This window comes from Gymnoscopelus microlampas (assembly GCF_963454915.1).
Source record: "Gymnoscopelus microlampas genome assembly, chromosome: 14".
Classification (NCBI taxonomy): Eukaryota; Metazoa; Chordata; class Actinopteri; order Myctophiformes; family Myctophidae; genus Gymnoscopelus; species Gymnoscopelus microlampas.
Window position 1 is genome coordinate 40,704,346 of NC_139951.1, and position 24,537 is coordinate 40,728,882.

General features: G+C 43.1%; 1 protein-coding gene across 2 annotated transcripts; it reads left to right on the forward strand.

Moving 5' to 3' along the window:
- The first annotated feature begins 2,214 nt into the window (after nucleotides 1–2,214).
- LOC311060889 (F-box only protein 11-like) lies at nucleotides 2,215–24,204 on the forward strand. Of its 2 annotated transcripts, none has more exons than XM_084079257.1 (22): nucleotides 2,215–2,530; nucleotides 3,971–4,137; nucleotides 4,382–4,463; nucleotides 4,785–4,929; nucleotides 5,039–5,168; nucleotides 5,454–5,537; nucleotides 6,680–6,812; nucleotides 7,206–7,312; nucleotides 9,003–9,114; nucleotides 10,237–10,343; nucleotides 10,814–10,951; nucleotides 11,573–11,790; nucleotides 13,715–13,895; nucleotides 14,490–14,612; nucleotides 15,487–15,572; nucleotides 15,883–15,959; nucleotides 16,161–16,304; nucleotides 17,120–17,230; nucleotides 19,347–19,454; nucleotides 19,601–19,709; nucleotides 21,425–21,523; nucleotides 22,163–24,204. In XM_084079257.1, exons 1-22 carry the CDS (start codon nucleotides 2,440–2,442, stop codon nucleotides 22,290–22,292), a joined length of 2,682 nt encoding a protein of 893 aa, XP_083935383.1. In that variant the 5' UTR covers nucleotides 2,215–2,439; the 3' UTR covers nucleotides 22,293–24,204. The 2 variants fall into 2 exon arrangements, with proteins under 2 accessions (XP_083935383.1, XP_083935384.1); XM_084079258.1 differs by having other exon boundaries at nucleotides 4,788–4,929.
- The last annotated feature ends 333 nt before the right edge of the window (nucleotides 24,205–24,537 follow it).

Genomic DNA, 24,537 nt, shown 5'->3' on the forward strand with positions numbered 1-24,537 from the left:
TGGCAGCCAATACTGCTTTCACTTCATTTATTTGGTTTAATACAATTGTCTATATTTGCCAAAGCCAGGGGTGAGCAACCGTCTTTGACCAGTAGATCAGGGTCCTATAGGGAGGTTTCCTGTTAGTAAACATGAGAGGAATATGACCGCGCAGCTGCAGGGGGGAAGCCTATGGGTGCGTTTGGAAATTACGCACCGGAGCACACTCGCCTATTAGTTTGTATTGGCCAGTGCGCTCACTGCCGCTCAGGACTGTATTTTCGAACGCGCCTTTCCCCCACTGACCCCCAGGCATGCGCAGATTGCGCATTCTGCTCTGTGATGACGTCGCGCGGAAATCCGTCTATAGATAAAGGGATCATTTGAAATCCCAGTTGAAGACATCCATACATTTCTTCGTTAACACTTTTCTCTGCAGATAGTCAGACTTGATAATCAATATGAAATTACTGACTTAGTCTGTGCATTCTCTCTGTGCAGCCTATAATAAGACTTGAAACTAAGTCACTGTCCACTTGACTGGTGGTGATGACAGTATATCTCGCCAGCCTTGGAAAAGACGGCTAGATCACAGGCCCGAAAAGATTGCCCTACCCCGATTTATGCCATATGAGTAGGTGAATTATGCAGGTTTTCACATTAGGCCTAAAACCTAAAACATTAAGGCCTATATCTTTCATCACAGTGGGGTGATGGGGTCATTGTCAGAAATGAGACCCATTTAGAAATCTACACAATCCGCCTTAACAGTGAGTGTTTGTGGGGGCTGAAATGTGTGTTTATCAATTTGGTGACCAGCTGTTGTCTGGTATATTTGTGTTACAGGAATAAACAGTGGTGTAAAGTAACTAAGTATACTTAAGTACACTTTTGGGGTATTTTTTACTTTACTGGAGTATTTCCAATTTTCAGTACTTTTACTTACTCCACTACATATCAGAGGCAACGTATACTTTTACTCCACTACAATTATTTGACAACTTTTACTTACAGAGTTTACAGAGTATTTCTACATTGCAGCATTGATACTTTTGTAAAAAAAAAAAAGAGTAGGCCTAGGCCTACTTGTTCCACCACTGGGAATAAACAAACCCGACTAAACAAAATGCTCCATCCGTACGACGGTGTCGCGCAGACAGCCGAAAATAGCCGATCTACAAGCTCATAAAACGTCGCGGACTTGACGCATTGTGAGCTTGTAGATCGGCTATTTTCGGAAACATGAATCAGGACTAGAGCAAGATTCTTCGTCGCTATAGACAGTATGAAACGGGGCCGCTGATTGGTCAGTGAGCGAAGAGGTCATAAGCCGCTGCAAGTGATTGGCGGAGAGGGGGACATTGGTGTGTGTTTTTTCTTTCTCTCCAGGGTTGCCATGTCCGTGTATTATAAGAGAATTTGGGCTTGTTTTTCTGTAAAGTTGCTTGAAAATATGGATACAGGATAGGTGGGCACTAGGGACATCTGCGCACCTCAATGTAAAATTGGCTATTTTGTCCAAAATAAATTATTAGAAAAATGGTCTTAAGTAATGTAAAGTATACATGATGTGAACATCATGCACGGTACATCATTACAATCTACAAGCTCACAACGTGTCAAGGCGTTGTGAGCTTGTAGATCTGCTACTTTCAAATAGCCATTGTAGGCCTATATGTTTAAAGGGCGAAGGGCTCGCTTCTTTTGGGCTTGTTTATCCTTATCTCCTTCCTGGTAACAGGATAGGTGGGCACTAGGGACATCTGGGCACCTCGATGTAAAATTGTCTACTTTGTCCAAAATGATAAAAAAATAAAATATTTGGAAAATGTTTGTAAGTAAATTAAAGTATACATGATTAGAACATGCTTAAACAAATGACAATTAAGGTCTAATATTTCTACAATTGCTACAAATTGCTACAAAACCTGTATATCCAGTCATTTTGGGTCATAACGCATAAACAAGAAGTTTAAGGATAAAATCAAGTCTGATAATGATGTACCGTGCATGTTCACATCATGTATACTTTACTTAACACCATTTTTCAAATATACATATGTATTTTAACATTTTGGACAAAATAGTCAATTTTATATCGAGGTGCCCAGATGTCCCAGTGCCCACCTATCCTGTATCCGTTTTCCTAGACCCGGGTTGCTTGCTTGTTTCTCTCGCACAATCTGGCAACGCTGTCTCTCTCTCGCTTGTTTCCCCGTGTGGGTTAATAATGGCTCCTCCTGCTACAGATCGAGACGGAGCTGGAGGCCAGTAGCGACACAACACCTCGTACAACAACCCGAATATCAGCGGCTTTCCGTCCGCAGTTTGTTGCTCGGGGTCGTCGCGTCGTCAGGAAAAGTAGGCGGCGAGGGGTCGTTGCAGTTTGGGTTGGTTAAAAATCAGTAGTTAGTTCTATTTTTCAACCACCAAAAAACCAAACCAAACCCAACTCCCCAAATGAACTCCGTCAGAGCCACCAACAGAAGACCCAGGCGGGTGTCGAGGCCGCGCCCGGTGCAGCCCGAACGGAACAACAACGGGGAGCGGGGTAAGTCTTTAAGGGGGCCGCGGCCCACCACAACCGAACCAACCGGTCCGGCCTTAATGAAAACACGTATGGGGAAATAACCAAGCAATGTCCTTTTTTGCGGACGCTCTCGTTTGTTTCCTCCGACGGGGGGAGGGGGGGCCTCCTCCTCTGCTGCACTCCCAGACGCGGTGGTTTTGAGCAGGAAACGCCGAGGCTTCTCGCTCTGAGGCTTAGGCCAGGCCGCGCTTTGTTTGGCTTGAGTGATGTCGAGGCTAACGCCGCTAGCCTGAAGCAGCTAGCTTTGGGAGGAGGTTGGAGGGGGGGTTGAATTCTCTCTTTACTGCGCACCGAGCCGGACGGACCGACGGACGGACATTATTCGGGGGGTTTCTGGGGGGGGGGGGGACATTGGCCCCCCATTAGGCCCAAAACTAAACGACTGGACTCGGGCCGTTTGAAGCGGACCGCTCCGGCCGTTGCATTCTCAGCTGTCACTCCTCTGACGGTACCAGCCGATGGTGTAAAAAATCTGCGGCGGCGTCTTTGAAGAACTGCCATGTTTGGGGTGTAACGTTTAACAAAAACATTATAGCTGCGACGGGTGGGGAGTGTTTGTGTTCCATTTTGTATGTGTTTAGTGGGGGGACCCCGACCCCCTTTTACCAGCCAGCCGGTATGAACCCAGAAGGACCCCCTTCCTTCTTGTTCACGGTGTTTGCTAGCTCCGGCTTCCATTTGTTTACACCGCGGATTTGCGAGCTACGCAGTTTGAGTTTTTTTAGCCATTAGCCAGATCGACCCCAGTCTGCGGCCCTGCTGTGGCTGCAGACCTCATTTTGACAATGGCATGAAACCAGGGATTGCTTATTTTTTAAGGGAGAAAAGCTCAAGGGCCCCCAATGCCAATTGCCCAGTGCTCTTCTAGTCTACATGTACTGGGAATAATTGGACCCACTGGGGCTGGTAGTTCCATCTGCCATTATCAATCACCAACCTTTGTCTGTCTCAACAACTAACACAGTTGCCGGTCAGCCTCTGCGTGTTGTACGATATGTGTGTTGTTTTAAAAGGACTGCCCTACAATGAGAATGTCAGCTGCCCTGGGACGTAGGTTAATTTGCATTTCCATAAAATCCAACAAAGAAAATGTGGTTGCAGAGAAGAAAATTAGGTTAGTGGTTGGTGGGTTAAAGATGTGGCTTTGCTTTTTGCAATAATTAGTGGGTTGCAAAGGCAGTATCTTGCATTGTCCCATGTCATTTGAGAGCAGATAAGATACAGTAGATTCTGTCTGAACCTGAGAGGTGCAGCCTACATGTGATGAGGATATGCATTTGTGTGTGTGTGTGTGTGTGTGTGCCATGTTTGGCCTTGCTGCAGTTCTCAGTTCTGTTGCTCTGAAATGTATGTATAGAGTGGTGCATGTATAGATAGAATGTGTTTGCCTTCCCCCCCCAGATGAGGAGGCTCCTGCAGCAGCCGCAGCAGCAGAGATGGCTGTGGAGGAGTCAGGTCCAGGAGCTCAGAACAGTCCGTACCAGCTCCGACGCAAATCCCTGGTGCCCAAGAGAACCGCTGCTGCCTCTGCCACTGCCTCTGCCTGCCCCAGCAAGGGCCCTATGGAGGTGAGCAGACCTAAATGCAGTTGTGTTTTGTATAAGTGGGCACTGCGGTGTGAATTTATTTAGTTCTCCGTCTCTCACTCTTGTGTGTTTGTCCCTTGTATGTTGTGTCTGTGCTGATTGATCTTATCCTCAGATGGAGGAACGATTTTGTGTCTGAACAGTAAATGCCAGTGTGTTCGATTTTGTGCTCAAGTGTTTGGCTTATGGATGTGTGTTGTCTGTCTCCCCCCCTTTATTTTTGCAGGGAGCGTCCACCTCATCCACAGAGGCCTTTGGGCATCGTGCCAAGCGGGCACGGGTGTCCGGAAAGAGTCATGACCTGCCAGGTGAGTGCTATCTCTCGGGAAAGAATGGCCTCAGTTGTTTCTGTTTGTTTTTTAATTGAGTTATTGATTTTTGATTTACTGTATGCACTGCTGGGTGCTATGTTGCTGAAACTGTTGCCGTGTTACTGTGTAATCATAGCCTGATCTTGTTATAAGTGCACTGCTATAGGGTAATGTTGTTGAAGTCATTGTGTCATTTGCATTATGCTAGCAGTCCTGTTACACTCAGTTACTCGTAGGCTCTTTAATCATAGCCTGATCTACTTGGAGGCATGGGGATCTGGCACAGAGGCTAACTCTGTGTCTTGTGTTTGTGTGCAGCAGCCCCAGCAGAGCAGTACCTACAGCAGAAACTTCCAGACGAGGTGGTGTTGAAGATCTTCTCCTACCTGCTGGAGCAGGACCTCTGTCAGGCAGCCTGTGTGTGCAAGAGATTTAGCCAGCTAGCTAATGACCCCATCCTATGGTCAGTATCCAGCAAGAGTTCAAAAACACATTTTTGCTTTCAGCCTTGAAACAAAAGGTGCATGTAATGCTTGTTTGTTTTATATATACGTTTTTATTTTCTATAATAGGAAGCGTCTATACATGGAGGTGTTCGAGTACACGCGTCCCATGATGCACCCCGAGCCGGGTAGGTTCTATCAGGTCAGCCCTGAGGAGCACGAACACCCAAATCCTTGGAAGGAGAGCTTCCAGCAGCTGGTCAGTGGCCCCTCATATTGTTTTCATGATATTGACTGAATGTGGTTACATTGTTTGTATTGCACTATACGCGTGTGTTGTTGTGTTCAAGAGTTTGTGTATTCTGCACAGTGGCTTGAAACAGAGCTTGAAACTAAAACCCAGGCAGATCAAATGAAATACTGCTCCAAGTTTGTTTGTAATGGTTAATGCACTTTAACTAGATATGTTGCCAGCTGTATCATTCCAAGTTATACTGTTGTATGTTGATTATACTTACACACTACTGTCCATTGTGTGTTGTAGTACAAAGGTGCCCATGTGAAACCAGGCTTTGCAGAGCATTTCTACAGTAACCCTGGCAGGTACAAAGGCAGAGATAATATGCTGGTAAGTCAAATAAATTAATCTCATTGCGTCTTTCAACTGTATTTCCATTTGGGCTCCATTATATGGGGAAAATAAAATTAATCCTAAGTATTGCCGGAGATTCTCCTATATACTGTAGGTTAACATTGGCAAAAGCATTGACAGTGAAAGACATATACACATCACTCACTGTGTGAGGTGTTGCAACAAGTTGGGTTTCCTTGTGTTGGTGCTGTGTGACATGTATGCATGTATAATTAATTCCAATTCGTCTTCATTTGCTTTCAACGCAACGCACAGTCATTTCTTTTGGATTGCCTTTTCCTCCTGTTCACTACCTACGTTTCTACGTTCTCGGCTTCTAATGATTGGATTCTGATTGGTAAACAACTACTAAAGGCCAAATTATACCTGCTGCGGGGGCACCCCCATGCATCCCAGATTTTGTGGCCGCATATACAGTGCTTTATGTGCGGATGAGTGCACTGACTGCACTGGCACATGTGCTAGAAATGACAAATGAACGCTCTGTTTGAGAAGAGGTTGAGGAGATCTGTCACCAACATTGTGTGACCGTGACAATAAAAGACTTTAACTTGAAGTGATGTTCATTGGCAGGTATTCACAAAGCTTTGAAGGAATTTATTAGAATCTTAGGTCTTCAGAGAAGAACAAGAATGCACATAAATAATTGACACAAGTATGGGTTAACTAGGACATTAGATTTATTCTCACAATGGCCTTCAGTTGTCTGGAATAAGGTCATTAGATTACGCCCTATATTGAGTGCAGCCCGTGTTGCTGTTGCTCTTGAACACGTGTGCATCTGCAGACACCAAATTGTAGTATAAACAGTATAAACAGCCGATGTCCAGACCCTCATGGCTATGCAGACACAGCAAGTATAATTGGGCCTTAAGGGTGCCTCTGACCAGCTAAGCCAACAGCATACATGGAGTAGGATTTTTCCAGCACTGATGCATTCCTCACTTGCCAGTCTTAATACACTACAAGTGTATAAAAGACAACATTGCAACCATGTGCGATTTGCACATTACAATTTTCATTTGCACATTTTATTTGCGCTGCAGCCCTAATTTCCATAAATTAGATGCATGTGTATCTATGCCCTAGCTGAAATCGAGTGTGCATTTGTCTTGCAGTACTACGACACCATTGAGGATGCTCTGGGTGGCGTACAAGAGGCCCACTTTGACGGCCTGATCTTTGTCCACTCTGGCATTTACACAGACGAGTGGATTTACATAGAATCCCCCATCACCATGATTGGAGCAGGTAAGCACATCTTACGGCAAAGCGCTCTGGGTGTTGCGTCAGTGAGTGTGTTATGTATTTACTGTCGTCGATAACCTTGTTTGTCCAATATTACATTACTTTTCAGGAAATGGAAAAAATAACCTGTGTTCCAATGAATTCGATGTAGTTATTATGTAGTCACAAGCATTTTTTAAATGCTTTTTCTTTGGTTAATATTTATAAAACCCACAGATGGACTTAGGTATAGGTGACAAATTACCACATTTTAAAATGGATCAATGTATGAACAAAGATGAAATATGGAGATGCAAGCTTTCTGCCCGACATTTACGATATGCGACCACTGTCTCTTAGAAGAGGATAGACTACCCGCTTGTGTTTGATATTGACGATGTTCCCCCCCCCCCGTAGCACCTGGTAAGGTCGCTGACAAGGTGGTGATCGAAAACACCAGAGACTCTACGTTTGTCTTCATGGAGGGCTCAGAGGATGCCTACGTGGGTTACATGACCATCAGGGTAAGCACAAACCACACTGTTCCCCCATCTCCATCTTTGATTTATTCCTGCTTTTTCTTAAACAGCCTGTAGAAATTTGCTGCATAATCAAAAGGCTTTTCCTTTTCATCCCGTTCCAGTAGTCCAGTGTGCAGCTATTCGGTCACATTGGTGCAACTGTGGTCTTATTTATTTTCTTCCTGGGTCTGTGCCACTCTTATTGCTTTTATTATATAATAGAAGATATCTGTGATTTATTGTAGTCCTTTGTGGATCCACTACATGGACACTGACTAACCTCTCTAGACAAAACCTTGTGGTCTATTAGTGATACACCGTCTAATGAAATGTAAATCAGCCAGGTTGCATGCATAATATATTTTGCAAGTATTTGGTCAACTAGAGGTACAATCGCAGTAGTTCTCTTAACACTACCTCTGTGTAGTCTGAAAGGGCAGAAATTACTGAATCACATGTAGGTTATTTACATTTTGCATGGTTTGTATAGGTGCTATGCTTCGCTGGCAAAAATAAATAAGGTAATTGAATAATATGTTGGTTGTATAGCTTTAACAAAGTTGTCTGTGCAATGATTTAGGATTTGGTGCAACGATTTAGGATTTGGTTTTAGAAGTGTCACAGGCTCAGTTTCAGCCCATTTTGTTGACAATCATTTTTATTGACTCTTTTGCCAGGTAAAAGCTTTATAATGGGCAGTAATATAAGCTTATGAGCCCCATTTCAAACTCCAGCGTTGGCAGGTTGGCTTACGATGAGGCGGTTGATATGGACGGTTGGAGCAGTACCTGAATACATTTCAACCATAATCTGGGACACAGACATTTCTACATTCATTTACAGTTGGCCCGGGGCCCGACATCTTTCCTTACTGCAGAAGTTCAGGCGATATGGGATTTCTTGAATTCGATTCTGATATTAGGCTTGTCTGGTAGTAGGGCAGGCACATTATTATATATTGTCATATTATAGTTTCATCGATAAATTTGTTTTTAGAGCGACCTGGTGTGGAATGGGATCAGTCTGTTCGTGGCTATTGAGGATGAACGCTGACAGAGCAGCAATATCTTGTTTTCATATCATGTGCATGCCTAATGGCAGATTTGTAAGGAGGACATGGACTGTAACAGGATGTGATCTAGTATCAATTGATGAAATCTCTTGTTAAGAGATGTACCGATACCATTCCCCCCCCCCTTTCCGATACCCATAACTTGTGATTCGGTCGATACAGAGATCCGATACCGGTGTGTAATTTAAACTAATCTAGAACAGTGGTTCTCAAAGTGGGGTCCAGGGACCATCTGGGTTCCTTGAGCGCGTTCCAAATGCACCCTTACAGGTCTGTAACTCTGAGAGTTATGGAGTCCTTGACATTAAAAGGTTTGAGAACCACTGATCTAGGAATAAATAAAATAATCCATTAATAATTGTTAATTTGCTGCTACAAGTTAGTAAAATTATAATGTAAATATATATAATATACAGTAAGAGTACATGCAACATCAACTGAAGCGATCAAAATATGACCGTAAATGAAATATCATCATGTGATAAATTATTGGAATGTCATAGACTGGCATACTGGCCGATACCAGCATTTTAGACAGAATCGGCAGCTTCTCAGATACTGGTATCGGTATCGGAACGACTCTATTCTCTGTCTGATCCGTGCAATGGTCCTCTTCCACAGTTCAACCCTGATGACAAGTCTGCTCAGCACCACAACGCCCACCACTGCCTGGAGATCACGGTTAACTGTAGCCCCAACATAGACCACTGTATCATCCGTTCCACATGTACAGGTACCACACACTCACTCATTTTCTTTTTTAGATGTATCATTTGCATATAGGCTGCGGCTCTTCTGTGAGGAAATGGGACAAGAAATGTCAAGGTGGGAACGTTGATGTCCAAAACGGCTACAAATATATAATTAATTAATGAAAAAACATGCTGCTTTTAGGTACCGGGGCCGTGTTGCACCAGCTGAACCTAACTAGAGTCCCAAGTTGGGGTGTAAAATCTCTATTAGAGCTTTAGTAGCTAGCTACTGGTGGTTGGTATCGAACTAAAGAGTTACAACATTCTATTGAACTGCGACTTTTTATGGCATAACAAAGCTAGTAGTGTGTGGACTGTTTTTTAAAGTAATGTATAGTCCCTGTAAGCACAGGTACCTGTACTGAAACTCGGCACCAGGTCCTATAGGTACGATACCTACCGCACCAAATCACAATGCAGATTTCTGTGCTTCATTTCGGTGCCACTTAAATGCCTGAGCTGTCAAATTTGTGTGCCTTGGTACTCCAAAACGGAACATTAACAAGGAACAGAAGCATCACCACTCACTCACACATGCATGCTGTGCGTGAGCAACATTACACTTGACAGCAACATGTAGTCTACTGTTGGCTTACAACAAATGTCTAAAGCTAAACGATCTAAACTGTGTAGCTGCGTTTCACTCCAAAGGATACTAACCTGGACGTGCAATGTGTAAAAATGGTGGGGGGGGGGGGTGGGTGTCAAATTGAACTAAGCATCTAGTGACGCATGGATTATTCTTCAAAGCAGAGGGCTGCACCGTGTCCATGTGCATTCTGATGGATGGCGTCAAAGCGGTTAGGAAATAGACGTTAGTGCTTGCGTAAATATTTAGTTATTGCATACATTATAACTATATTTTGTGTGGTCTAGTCTTGGAGGCCATTCATGCTTGAACTAGGCTAAGTTTGAACTTCGTTTGAGGTGGTGCAACCTTTGGGACCCCTGGTGAGAGCCATTCATTTCAAATTTGTGTCTTGGAGAAAGTTAGAGAACCTCTTAATGTAAGAGGTTACACCACCAAGCTGTTTCCTCTCTACTGTAGCTTTGGTAAATGGGTCTTTTTTTTATTGTTTACATCGCTTTCCTGTCTCTACTAGTGGGCTCAGCAGTGTGTGTGAGTGGTCAAGGGGCGTGTCCAACCATCAAACACTGCAACATCAGCGACTGTGAGAACGTTGGCCTGTACATCACAGACCATGCACAGGTAAACCAATCCAAACCTTTTAAACACACACACACACACACACACACACACACACACTGTTTCCACATGCATACACACAAACTGGAGACATGAAACCTTGCCCCAATTTGGAGTCCTACAATGACAGGGTAATTCAACTGACTAAAGTCACTGGCTAGCCACAGTGACCAGTGGCCACGTGATCTCCGAGATCCACATTGGAGCCACGCTGTCCCCATGTGGATTCGGGTCCCGAGATCCACTTGATTCAGATTTATTTTGTTTGCATTGATCAAGAGTGCTAGTAGTCCCAGTGTGTATTGGTGACGTCTGCATGCTATAGAGGAACAGGTAAAACTGGCTCTGGGGGCCGGAAACCACGTGACTTTGTCTCTGCTCGACCGTTAACCACAAACACTTACATACACTTTAGTAACCACACGTGTGTTATGCAACTGCCAACATGTAAGCCCGACTCAATCTGTTTGCAGGGTATATACGAGGACAATGAGATCAGTAACAATGCGCTTGCGGGCATCTGGGTGAAGAACCATGGGAACCCTATCATCAGACGCAACCACATCCACCACGGACGAGACGTGGGCGTGTTCACTTTTGATCACGGCATGGTAACTACAACCACTTCCTACGTTATTCCTACTGCCTTTGCTCTCTTTGTCTCCATCCATCATCTCACACATCGGTGTTAACTCCCGTGTAGGGCTGTCACGATTACAAATTTAAGTTGACGATTAATTGTCACTCAAATAATTGCGATTAACGATTTTAATTGTGTCTTTGGCATTGAACATTATGAATTTTAGGCTTCGTAATCAAAAATTGCACTGGGCAGATATGACAAATAACTGAAATATGTAAAGAGATATATTTAATAATTGTATGCATGTAAAAATAGCAGAAATGGTTGATCTACAATGCGTCACAAAGTGGCGCGTTTTAAGCTTGTAGATCTGCTATTTCTGCTTTTTTTTTAAATATTTGAATATGTGTGACAAAATGTTAACATGGAAACGATTATGCAAAAATAATTACGATTGGACGATTATGTAATAATTGTGACAGGCCTACTCCCGAGTTATACTTAGTTGCGCACGGGTGTCGTGCGCCAACAATGGGCGATCTACAAGCTCATTGTAGATCTGCTCTTGTTGGTGCGCAACTAATTATAAATCAGGTCATACAACCCCGTCTCTCCTCGTCAACCCCTTTTTTTTAATCTGTGTTTTCAGGGTTATTTTGAAAGCTGTAACATCCATAGGAACCGCATAGCAGGCTTCGAGGTGAAGGCCTACGCCAACCCCACAGTGGTACGCTGTGAGATCCACCACGGCCAGACGGGAGGCATCTATGTGCACGAGAAGGGACGGGGACAGTTCATCGAGAACAAGATCTATGCCAACAACTTCGCCGGAGTGTGGATCACCTCCAACAGCGATCCAACGATACGGTGAGCACAGCAAGAACACAACACTCTGGTTACGTATTCGCTGTGGAGATACGCTAACAGCACTTGGCTCTGGCTATGGAAAACTGGGAACAAGGCAACTTTACAATTTAGGCCTTTATCTAGAGCGACTTACAAGTGTGAAATCGAGAGTAAATGGCATGAACCCAACTGACACATGAGTAGAAGGTGACACATAAGAGAATAATGTGTTTAACCCTTTAAGACCTGAGGCCGATTCTAAAAATGTTTTCTAAATCCAAAAAGGTTTTTGAAAAAAATTATAAAAAATATTTTTCCACGATTTTTCAAAAATAGCAGATCTACAAGCTCATAGCGCGGCACTCGGTGCCGCGCTATGAGCTTGTATATCTGCTATTTTTGAATAGCCAAAGAAATCTAAAATGACACAGACGCGTCCCCGGTCTTAATGGGTTAAAACGTGTATTTCAACATTACAATCTTGTGTCACATCACAAGATTACAGATGTAAAAGGGCGGGTGAAATTATTTTTTTGTGCAAGCTCCCAACATTTTGCTATTTCGAGAATAGAGAAGGAAACAAAGACTGTTAACAAGAAGTATATACATAAGGTGCACGGTCAAAATGGAAATAAAAGGAGGCTGCTGTGCTTCCCGTGCAAGTAGAGCACACATTTTGCAGCAGATAAAGAGCCAGTCTCTTGTGCAGGTGAGAGACATAAATGTCGGCAGCAGATATCAAACGTATAAAGTGATAGATAGTGCCAGTGAAGCAGCAATGGAGTGTAATCATAGTCAATAGTCATATACATAAAGTGATAATGCCTGTGTTATGACCTGTGTCATCAAGACTCACATCATGACGACAGGGCTCTGAGCTCGTTGAGCAGCTGATGGTTGACAGGTGGAAGCTGCTTCATTACATAGTCTGGAATGACTTTCGATACATGAGTATTAATGCTTGCCTGGCTATGGCAGCAGCATGAACGGATAGATTGTGTATTTAACATCCGCTGAAGGAAGGTTTATGCGTAACGTGAGTTGCGTGATTGTTGTAGCCAGCCCAAAGCAATACCTACACATCGAGCAGCATCGAGCACAAGTGCATGTTTCGTAATGGGTGTTGGTTACTTGTAAATCCATGGACATAATGGGACATTAAGGCACTGCCAGTCTACAGCCAGCTCTAATAGCAATGATGCCTGTCTTTTATACTGGCTGTCTTTACAATATTAATTCCTTGCATTTAACCTGATATCAGACAGGTATGTGAAAGACGACATACCAAACATTATAAACAAGACAACGTGATAAACTGTTCAAGAAAATTAACCACTTAAAGGGATAGTTCACCCCCAAAAATACTTTTTTTTCTATCGATCAGTCACCCCAAGAGGACAATAAATTGATGGCCAGCTGACCGGTAGGCAGTGGTTCCGGTAGGAGACACAAAACCGGAACCGCTGACGGTCATCAAATTATTCTTAGGAATGAGACAAAAACAAAAAAATATCCATGAATTGAAGTCTGTATGGGTTGAATAATCGATAGAAAAAGTCATTTTGGGGGTGAACTATCCCTTAAAGCCCTATATACTTTGTCGTACGATGAATAGTGAATCCAAACCTACGCAGTGGTAGTAGGTTTGTTGTCAGCGAACCGTTTTTGCCGCTGTTCTAGCCCAATTTAGATTTACCCAAACATATCAGTCGGCGGAGATCTCTGATCATCTGGCGTGAGACTAGGCCTGTAATGAAATGCCCAAAGTAGGGATGCCAGCTTGAAAGTGGCTAAAATAGATCATGTTTGTGGTGTAATTTGTGGTGTGACAGCAGAAGACTTTTCCCTTTTCAACCCAGACTCTGTTTGCATCTGTTCCATCATGGCATTCACTGTGTTGTGACTTCTCGTTCGTTTTTTTCTTTTCTTTTTTTGTTCAATCCAGGGGAAACGCCATCTTCAATGGCAACCAAGGAGGCGTGTACATATTTGGAGATGGACGGGGCTTGATAGAGGGTAACGATATCTATGGCAACGCCCTAGCGGGGATCCAGATCCGAACCAACAGCTGCCCCATCGTACGGCACAACAAAATCCACGATGGACAACACGGGGGGATCTACGTGGTAAGTAAACGCCTCTACACAGACGGATAACCTAATGGCGGTATCGTGGCTTCAGATCTACCATGGAACCTATGTGTTATACCCGCATGCTTATGGATCCCACCACTTTTCTTGGGAGACCCGCCGTGATTGGCCAGTAGTCGCTGTGGTTGACAGTTCTTCCTTCCTAGCGTTTTTGCAACTATGCTTAAACCTAACCTTAACCTCAGTCAAACTGTGCCTGCCAGGAAGCCAATCAGACACGGGTAAGGCGGGTCTATCCTATAACGTTGGTGGAATCTGTAATAACGCGTTATACCCTTGCTGTACATACTCTTTTTCCTGTCTCTGTCCAGTGTACCATAATGCATATATGTTTTAAGTACATCTATGTGTAGGTATGTAATATATGTATAAATATTGGTTTAGCATTGACGGATAAGTATTTATTATAGAATGGGATAGACTAGCGACTACAGTCGACTACTAACCCTACAGAGCTACATTGTCCTGAATATTTTCAGTTTGAAAAAAAAAAATGGGCTAATGATTTATTAATGTGGTTAGTGCATTTAGCAGTGTGTTTAACAGCACTCCTCGTGTGTGTGCTTTCAGCATGAGAAGGGCCAGGGGGTGATTGAGGAGAACGAGGTGTACAGCAACACGTTGGCTGGTGTCTGGGTGACCACCGGCAGCACTCCTGTCCTCCGTAGGAACCGCATTCACAGTGGCAAGCAGGTAAAACACACACGCGCTCAATTCTCTTTTTCTCTGGTGTACTCTGAACATTGCGATCACGATTACCAAATTTCACATGACGATTAATTGTCACGCAAATAATTGCGATTAACGATTTAATTGTGTTTTTGTTGTTGATCGCTAGAACATATGGATATAAATGGCATTTCTGTTTGGCTTTTAGGCATAGTTTTCTTATGTCTCAATTCAGTCAGTGCGTTAAAAGATGTTTGAGTCAAGTTCCCTCCAGGCAGGCAACTTGTTGCTTTTTTGGCAATCACAGTTTTGAATCCAAAATGTATCATCCGTGTGATTCGTGCAGATCGGAGTAGAAACTATTTTGGGGATGGGGTGGTCTGATGGGGTGGAGCCTGCCTACTGTCATAGTAGACAACAGCGTGAAAATCTGATGCTTTGGATGTGCTTGTATCGATTAATTATCGACAACCAGCGGCACATGTAGAGACTGGATGCACGTGCGTCAACTGTGAACAACAGCACGGACATGTGCACGAGCCCAGATCAACAATCTGTGACGGAAAGAGAGCTGGAATAGTTGAATAGATCCCACAGGATAAAGTCAACGTTAAGTAAAAATCGGACTTCCTATACATACTAGCAGGGCTTAAATATTACACGATGCAAAACTTGTGGTGTTATGATTTGTCACAGCAGTTTGCATTTTTAAGCTGTCAAAGGGTCCCTAACTATTCTTCATTGAACATGTTGGATACGATCACAAACGATAGACCAGATAAAATAACAAACGGCGCACACTATGCTCGCGCCAAGTCTTGTCACCTTTTCCCACCCCTACCCAGTTGATTGCCTGCCCTTCCATCCAATGGTCTCTGACTGCCTTTGTTTCTCTTAGGTCGGTGTGTACTTCTACGATAACGGCCACGGAGTGCTGGAAGACAACGACATCTACAATCATATGTACTCTGGTGTACAGATACGGTAAGAGCAGATTAATACACTCTCTTGGTAAACCTAGTAATGTGGTTTGATTAAATATATTTAGCAGGATGTTCAGCTCACATTTTAAATTTGAGTTTTGGTGACAATATGTAGCTGGCTAAAACAAAATCTGGAATATTTGAAATCTACACAAACATTTAAACCTTGTCGTTTGTCATGGACTAGTACTGGTGATGAAAAAATATAACCCTCATATATCACAAAATTGAAAATCAAAATGTAAATAATTGTGTGATGATGATGTGATGAAGAAATAAAAACTAATTCTGAAGGCGTGGTACCTTTGCAGGACGGGAAGCAACCCAAAGATCAGGCGCAACAAGATATGGGGTGGACAGAACGGAGGCATCTTAGTCTACAACTCAGGTGTGTTTGTGTGTCTACAACTCTGGTGTGTTTGTGTTCAACTCTGGTGTTTGTGTGTGTGTGTGTGTGTGTGTGTGTGTGTGTGAACATGCATGTGCATTCCTTATGACACACTCAAGGTTTGGATGTACGTGTAATACAATGTACGTAGGTATGTTATTCGCATATTGTAACCCCTGCATGTCTGTCTGAATGGTGCAGGTCTGGGCTTTATCGAGGACAACGAGATCTTTGACAATGCCATGGCCGGGGTCTGGATCAAGACGGACAGCAACCCCACTCTGAGGCGCAACAAGATCCACGACGGCAGAGACGGAGGCATCTGCATCTTCAACGGTGGCAGAGGTAAATGCATCGTCGCTGTCGTCATGCACATTACGGCTGCAACACTAGGGTTAGGATCTTTTTAGGATTTTTAACGATTCTTAACTCATTCACTGCCAGAGTCTTTCAGAATAGTCTGCAGCCAGTGCCAGCGTTTTTGAGCATTTTTACTAACCTTTTCAAGAGCCACAGAATATTTCGCTCCAGGACGATCGGCACACAGAGTGTCGCAAAAGACGGAGGAGTGTCTTCCATCCGGGGGGGAAAAGCGTGTCACCGCAACCCTCCGTTCTTTAGTTTTTGGCTGTTGAATATAGCTCGTTCTCGCCAAAAACGCAGAAAAAAACAAAGCAGAGATTTTTTTTTACATTAGATCGGACAGGGCTTGAGTTATCAGAGTGTTTCCCAAACTTTTCAGCTCGAGACCGAAAATATAAATTTGGTGTCTCGCTGGGACTCAAACTTACAAAAATACATATTAATTAACCATTTAAGACCCATTTCAAAAATAGTGAAAATAGCCGGTCCACAAGCTTGTAGATCGGCTTTTTTCACTATTAAAAGTTTTTTTTGTTTATGTACTGGATTGTTAAGATTTTTTCCAAAATGTCTAATTTTTCTGGGAAAATAATATATTTGTTTTTGACCATTTGTCCATCTGGACCATTTAAAAATGGTCTGTGGCCCAGTGTTTTGGAAACTGTGTTTAAGGCCATAATAAAGTTTCAAAAGAGTGGGGGATTAGCGGGCCAAAAAAAGAAAGAAATGTGCTTGGAGTTAAGACTACCTACCTGCCAGCTATGTGTAATGTAAAATATTTGTGCCTATGTGTGTAGGTCTGCTGGAGGAGAATGACATTTTCCGGAATGCCCAGGCTGGTGTACTGATCAGCACAAACAGTCACCCGATCCTCCGCAAGAACCGCATCTTTGACGGCTTTGCCGCAGGTTAGTGTCATTACCCATCTGTGTCAATCATTTGCGTAGGGACGGGTCGGCCTGAGCCATCGTTTGTGTGCCAGTACCACCCATCTGAGATGGCAAAATGCATGCTCCCAATTGCCATGATGCGTCTGCATGAGCATTCTTTATGCAGAAAGCATTTAACCCATTAAGACCGGGAAAGCATCCGTGTCATTTTTTGATTTGGCTATTCAAAAATAGCAAATAAACAAGCTCGTAGCGCGGCACTCGGTGCCGCACTATGAGCTTGTATATCTGCAGTACCCTGCGATACAGTTATCGTGGACGTTTTTTATCGCGATATACGATAATATCGTATATCGGGGTCAAGGTTATAAGTACATGCGTTTTGTTGGTGTGTACACACAATTTGGCATCGCGTCTGGTGTATTGTTCTCTAGTTAGATTTGTTTTGATTTTCTCCAAGTCATTAAATCAATATCTATCATTTTGTGGACTTTGGAATGTAATTGGAGTTCAATAGTTTCTCTAGGGACTAGAGTGCAGAGGATTAGACTTTTTCATATCATATCTGTGCTTTAAAATGCATTAAATCAAAACAAACACGGAAAAGCGTTCACTGAGTTGAATTGCATACAGTATTTTGAGCTAGTTTCAAGTCTTTGCAAGTTGATGATAAAACTATGCTGGAATGAATGGAAACCAATGGCTTCAACCACTGTATGCTTCACAAACTGGTTGGCGCTGTGGTTGTGCTATCATGGCATTTCTGTTTGACAGAGCAGAGACTATCATTATTGTGCTGTATCATGATTTGCTAGTGTACTTTGCTTTGGTAGAGAAAGCAGTGTACATCCCATATTACAACCAAGCACTTATACTGTACAACCAGTTACTTTGTAAAGCAGCAGGAGAGTGTAGCACTGCTAGAGCATAACGGTGTAGTACAAGGAACAATTATGTATAATATTTTAAATGATTTATATGATTTAGAAGAAAACAAATTGTGCCGTCACGATTATCTGTTCCACAGTTATGGGCAGTTGAATGTGGCTTTTTTTCAAAAAGCAACAAAGCAGAGAAAATTCGATTTTTATAAATCCTTTAATACTAAACAAAACCAGCTTCATTTTGTTGTGATTACGTGATTTCTCTGTGTACTTTCTTCATCATCATTCGCAGGCTGCGGAAGAGCGCCCTGTAGCTGCAGCTATAGCTTATTATTTTTGTAATTATTTTGTTTTTGCCAATATTTATTTTATTTGGCGAGCGGACTTCCTATCTATCGTAAACTATTGAAAACACCACATGACGAGAATCTCGTCATTGGCGGTCTGAGCCTTGTAGTGAAATGACGAGATTTCTAGTCATTTCACTCCAAGGCTCAGACAGCCATTGGCAGTCAATGAGGTCATGTTTCCTATTGTCTATGTTGACAGACTGTGTTGATAAAATGTCTGGGGGGAATTAAAGTTGAGTTATATGGATTGTGGGGTGTGTACTCAAATCAGGCTGGGGGCAACTGGATCTTTAGGCGTTTTATTCTAAAAGTACTGACGAACTAAAAGCAGCTTTTATACAGATTTTATTTTAGATTTAAAGTTAAATGAAGCACAAGACGTGAGTGCTAAAAGTACAGAACTGAGAGGGTGGAAATGGCGTTGCAAACCGCTGGACCGGTCGTCGACAAATTTATTTGGAGCAGATGAGTGTGCAGTTTTATTCTTTTTCTTTGTGACATTTTCCAACCCAGCCAGGACATCCAAGTGATGTCCGTATTTTATTTGTTTTTGCACGCTGCCAGTAAGCCTCCACTTTTCACATAAGTTTCATTTTTGGAAGATATTTAACCTTTTAATTTTTAAATGTAAATCGGTGGCGCTCTGATCGGACTAAAACCCTGCCCAAATGTGGAGTCATACGTCATAGATATGTCGCAGACGACTGACGTTCTACGTGACTGACATCACAGGCTGGCCATACGAAGTCCGAGATCCACATTGGATCCACGTCGTACCCATGTGGATCCTGAAATCCACATGATTCGAGTTTTTGAATAGGGCGTAAGTGGCTAATGTGTGTGGCAGTGTTATCCCATCAGTCCTCCTGTGTTGACCATCTCCATGTCATCTTTTCCCAGGCATTGAGATCACCAACCATGCGACCGCCACGCTGGAGGGCAACCAAATCTTCAACAACCGTTTCGGTGGCCTGTTTCTGGCCTCCGGGGTCAACGTTACCATGAAAGGTAAGGTTGGGCTTTCTAATTTGCACAAATGGCACCCTGGCCATAACTAATGCTAACAAAATGCTAATGCTTGCCCCGTGCATTTTGTATGTATCACTCTTTCACCGTTCCTTTCACTGTCTTCCCTATCTTCGTCGTTCTGTCAGATAATAAGATTATGAACAACCAGGATGCCATAGAGAAGGCTGTGAGCAGAGGACAGTGTCTCTACAAGATCTCCAGCTACACCAGTTACCCCATGCACGACTTCTACAGGTAAGCAAGCTCCAATAGTATGGCTCAGGTTTTCAAAGTGGGCCAATTGGAAATCCATGTGGAATGAATCTTGGGATCCACATGAAGTGGATGTACTTCTGTGAAAAAAAACTAAAAACTGTTCTTGAGTTCCTAAGATTATTTTCAAGCAGGTTCGGAACCCATGGCATTGCTCACAAGTTTAAGGACATTAATCCGTTTAGACCGGGAAAGCAAAATGTGTCATTTTAGATTTCTTTGCCTATTCAAAAATAGCAGATATACAAGCTCAGAGTGCCGCGCTATGAGCTTGTAGATTTGCTATTTTTGAAAAATCTTTTGCAAATCTTTGAATATATATTTTTTAATTCAAATCTTTGCTTCTGAGGGTCCCTGGAACAAAACATTTTGAGATGGGGCTCCGTGGCCAAATATCATTTTGGCGGTCCTTGACATGAAAAAGTTTGAGAATCACTGCTATAGCATCAGGATTTAGACATCGACCAAACTGCAAAAAAATCACGATTAAAAAAATAAAATAGCCAATACAAATCTTAAAATGGCACAAATGCGTTTCAGGTCTTAATGGATTAAAGGACCACATTGCCGTTAATACCCGTTACAGGACTTTAATGCTCAGTTGTGATTGGTCGGTCATAGCAGTTTGCTGTTATTTCTCGATAGCAGACCACTGCTCTCCCGCTCAATACAGAAACCGTAAATAGCTGTGCAATAAGTGGGATAATCTACAACTTCATGTCGGTCCTTCTTCAGCTTAACATGAATTATAACGCCACAAGTAAGCTAATCTTAAAACGGCTACAGCGTTACGTTGCTTGCTACGCATGCAGTTCCAACCGTAGAATCTAAAGGATTTTCTTCCTTTTTTGCAGAAGATAAAGATTCTTTAGTAAGTAGCCGTATAATAAGTGATATAATGAACATCTCACTGTTAATTATCCCTTACTTATTGGCTTTGTTTGTTCTCATAGTCTTTACTGAACTTATAAATAATTGAGTCCGTGTTTGCATCACTCACTTCATTTTGTGGGACCATTTTCATCTAGACTTTTCATATCAATCCACACTTTGAAATTCATTAAAGCAATTGCATAACTGATAAAAATAAAGGATGAATGAATTTCGCAGTGTTGAGTTGAACGCATCTTGAGGAAGTTTCAAGTCGTAAGCAAGTAGATTTTCATTATCTGTGCTGAAATGAATGGAATCCAATGGCTTCCTTGAAAATCAGACTAACCACGGTAGGCTATGCAAAGCTCACCAGAAATGTGCCTTGGTCAGTGGGGATAACCACCAAAACATACAACCACTGCTGCAATAGGACTTTACAATCTGAACACACAGGTTGTATACAACATGTACGTAGCGTCTCTGCTAGAAGCTTTCTGTCTATTATAGGGTGTGTGCGTGCGTGTCCTGAGCTAATCTCGCAAACCACTGAACCGATCAGTGTCAAACTTGGTATGCACGCTGCCAGCTGGCCACGACAAGTACCTCCACTTTTGCCACACAAAAATACTTTTTGAAATGGTCAACATAAATTTGTTTAATGGAAGTCAATGGACCTGCAGTTGCTCTGAAACAGTGTCCAGATTTGGATTCCGATCACACGACGTCCAAGATCCACATTTTTAGCTGCGTCGTTTCTGTGTGGATCCTGAGATCCATGTCACTAGTTTTAAACTGGGTTTTGTGTTTTCGTTCTCTCTACCCAGGTGTCACACTTGTAATACAACGGACAGGAATGCAATCTGTGTTAACTGCATCAAGAAATGCCACCAGGGGCATGATGTAGAATTTATACGGCACGATAGGTGAGTACTGGCTTTCTCAATAGGGGTGTCACAATTCTTGAAAGTCATTAGCGTCCGATTTCACACTTAAAACCAAGTTAATCTCAACAATCTTTCCTTCCTAGTATTTTTTTCTCCTGCCCTGCGCTGAAAAAGGGAACATTGATACAAGCTTGAGCTTTTAGATCTTCTATTTTTGACTAAAGTTCTCCTCAGAATACGGATGTTAGGGTTCAAGTGGTTAATGTAAAAAGAAAAAGTGTCTATTACACAAAGATTTGGACTTGAGTAGTAGTAACTCTGAGGACCCCCAAGGGGTCCCGGACCCCCTGGTGAAGACCCTAACCCTTTATACTTGGTTGACCAGAGTTCCCCAGGGGTCTATACTAGGCCCCCCTTTTTCCCTCCCTGCACTAAACATCTTTGTTAGCCGATCTACAAGCTCAAGACCCACTCATCGCGTTGCGACTTGTTACCTGTTGTGAGCTTGTACGTCTACTGGATGCTATGTTTCATGTGATTAAAGTCGAATTGTGGATTTGGAGAATCGTGACACCCCTATATTTCTCACAAATACATCTTGTGACTTTGCCATTGCACGCCTGACGCTGCTGAAGTATTATTGTGGTAAATCCCTGACCTCTGTGTGCTCTTCGCCAGGTTTTTCTGTGATTGCGGAGCGGGAACATTGTCCAATCCCTGCACGCTGGCCGGAGAGCCCACGCACGACACAGACACGCTCTACGACTCGGCACCGCCCATCGAGTCCAACACGCTGCAACATAACTGAATACCATGCATCAAAACGACGAACCTGCACGACATGACATTCACACAACATTGCAAAAAACACACACACTACACTTGCACACACACCTCTTAACACGCATTGACAGACACACATTCTTGGTTGCATACACAACCCACTTGCAGCCATAAAGGACCCAGAGAGACTCTGTGTATGCAGCGCTCTCTGGCCAGGCTAGAGGCGAAGCGAGGCTGCAGAGAGGAGAAGCAAAGCCTCTGCCGTACTGCAGAGTCAGACACAGAGACGAGCTGCAGTGCCCAAAAGCCTCCACTGGAGGGTAGCGGTGGAGCGCAAGAGGGACAGACTTGACAGACTGACCCCCGTGCAGAATGGCCACATGAGATTCCTCACGCAAGCATTTCCTATTGCGGTCTGTTGACGACGACGACGAACGGAAAACCGGGAGAGTGCTGGGGGGGTATGGTTAGAAAAAAACAAAACAAAAAAAAAGACCCATCTGGCAGTGTGTGTGAAGAATCCCCTGGGGGTTTTCTCCCGGGTATGCATCTGGTCCAGAGGAACTGCCGTCACGAAAAAAAAAATAGAAAATTGACTTCCTGCTTCCTCAAAAGCTGCCGTCCCCATTGGCTGCCCTCGACGGTTGTAACTAGGTAACGGACGGGCTGATGTAGCTCTCTTACGTGTGGATAAAAGAGCGAGATTTATCGTGTGATGGAGCACTTGGGCTTTTTTAAATATGTTATTCTGATCAATGGATTTGATTTTAATGCTTTCTCATGTAGTTTTGTATTTTCAAGCAAAAATCTGACTGTATTTGAATGTCTTTTATTTTATTATATATTATGATAATTATTGTTCTTTAATTTTACTTTTGGTTAGCGTCTCCCCCCCTGCCTCCTCCCTGCCCTTCCCTCCCAACCCCCCCCCCCCCCCACCCCCCCCCCGCGCGCCAACCGCCGGCTAGCTGCAGTAACTCGGGCGTCCCAGTGGTCAACTTCTTTCTGTGAAAGAGAATCTCGTTAAACACTAATTAAACCCTCTCTGGCGTATTAGCTTAAAATGGCAGGTGGAGGAACTCCACAGTTGTACAAAGGTTTGTGTGTGTGTGTGTGCGCGCGAGTGAGTGCGTGAGTGTGTACGTGTGAGATCAGGGTGCGTCTTCAGTGTATAAAAATGTGTGGTAAACTGTGTGAATGTATATGTTTATATAAGTTCATGCAGTCAGTGTTTTTCCCGGAGAGGGTTTCAATAGGAGGCGCCAGAGCTCCTCTCAACTGGAACTGACGAGTCTTGTCTGCAGTCCCCCCCCACTTCCCTGCCCTCTGCTCCCCCCCGCCCCGCCCCGCTCCTTCTCTCCCGTGTATCGTGGTGACTGTGGCTCCTCATGCGGCCTGAATCGTATGCATGTACCATAACATCTAGACTTAATATATTGTGAAGTATTCAATAACCATTATTGTAGATGCTAGTTGGAATTCAAAAAGGGGTTTAATTTCCTAGAAAGACAAAAAGACAACAGGAAACTGGTCATTTCTAAGAAAATAAAACTTTATTAGATCAAGGTGTGGTTGTTGTGAGTTTTACATCCCATTTTGTGTGATTTATATTGGGTCAAGTACGCGTAGGTACCGTTTCACGCAGGACACAGCCTGTCGTTTTATACAGATCTTTACCTCTGGAAAAAGGGCTTCCTCAAATAAAAAGCTGGACTTGGTTGAAGTCTGCTGAACGGGCCTTTTCAGTCTGCAACTTCAAAGTTTTAAAATGAACATATGCATAATGATTCTCTTTACAGACTTTTTTTTTATGTATAATTTTTACATGGTGTTGTATGACTTTATATTCTAAGACCACATTTTTGTTTTTTCTTTTTCTTTGAATGTATGATGTTTGGTCTACATAAGTGGCAAATAATTAAAGGTAGGGTAAGTGACTTTCCTGTTAGATTAAGCGTTAAATAGCTCTATATTCTGATTGTAATATTTCCTATAGAGTGTTTTGTTCAGTAACAGGGGGTTCCCCATCTCTCCAGCCCTTTAAAGATCTGGAGAGACAGAGTGAGCCCCCTTAATGAACAGAAAATGCTTTTTTAGGTCTGTATACCCGTTTTATCCAAACAGGAGAGCGAACTCACAATATACATGATGAACAAGTGCGATTGGAAGTGATGACACAAAGAAATGAGCAGACAAAATTGTAGCTGCATCACTAAACAATTTAAGATGAGCTGATAAATCTCTCCTGTTTGGATGAAATTTGGCCATCC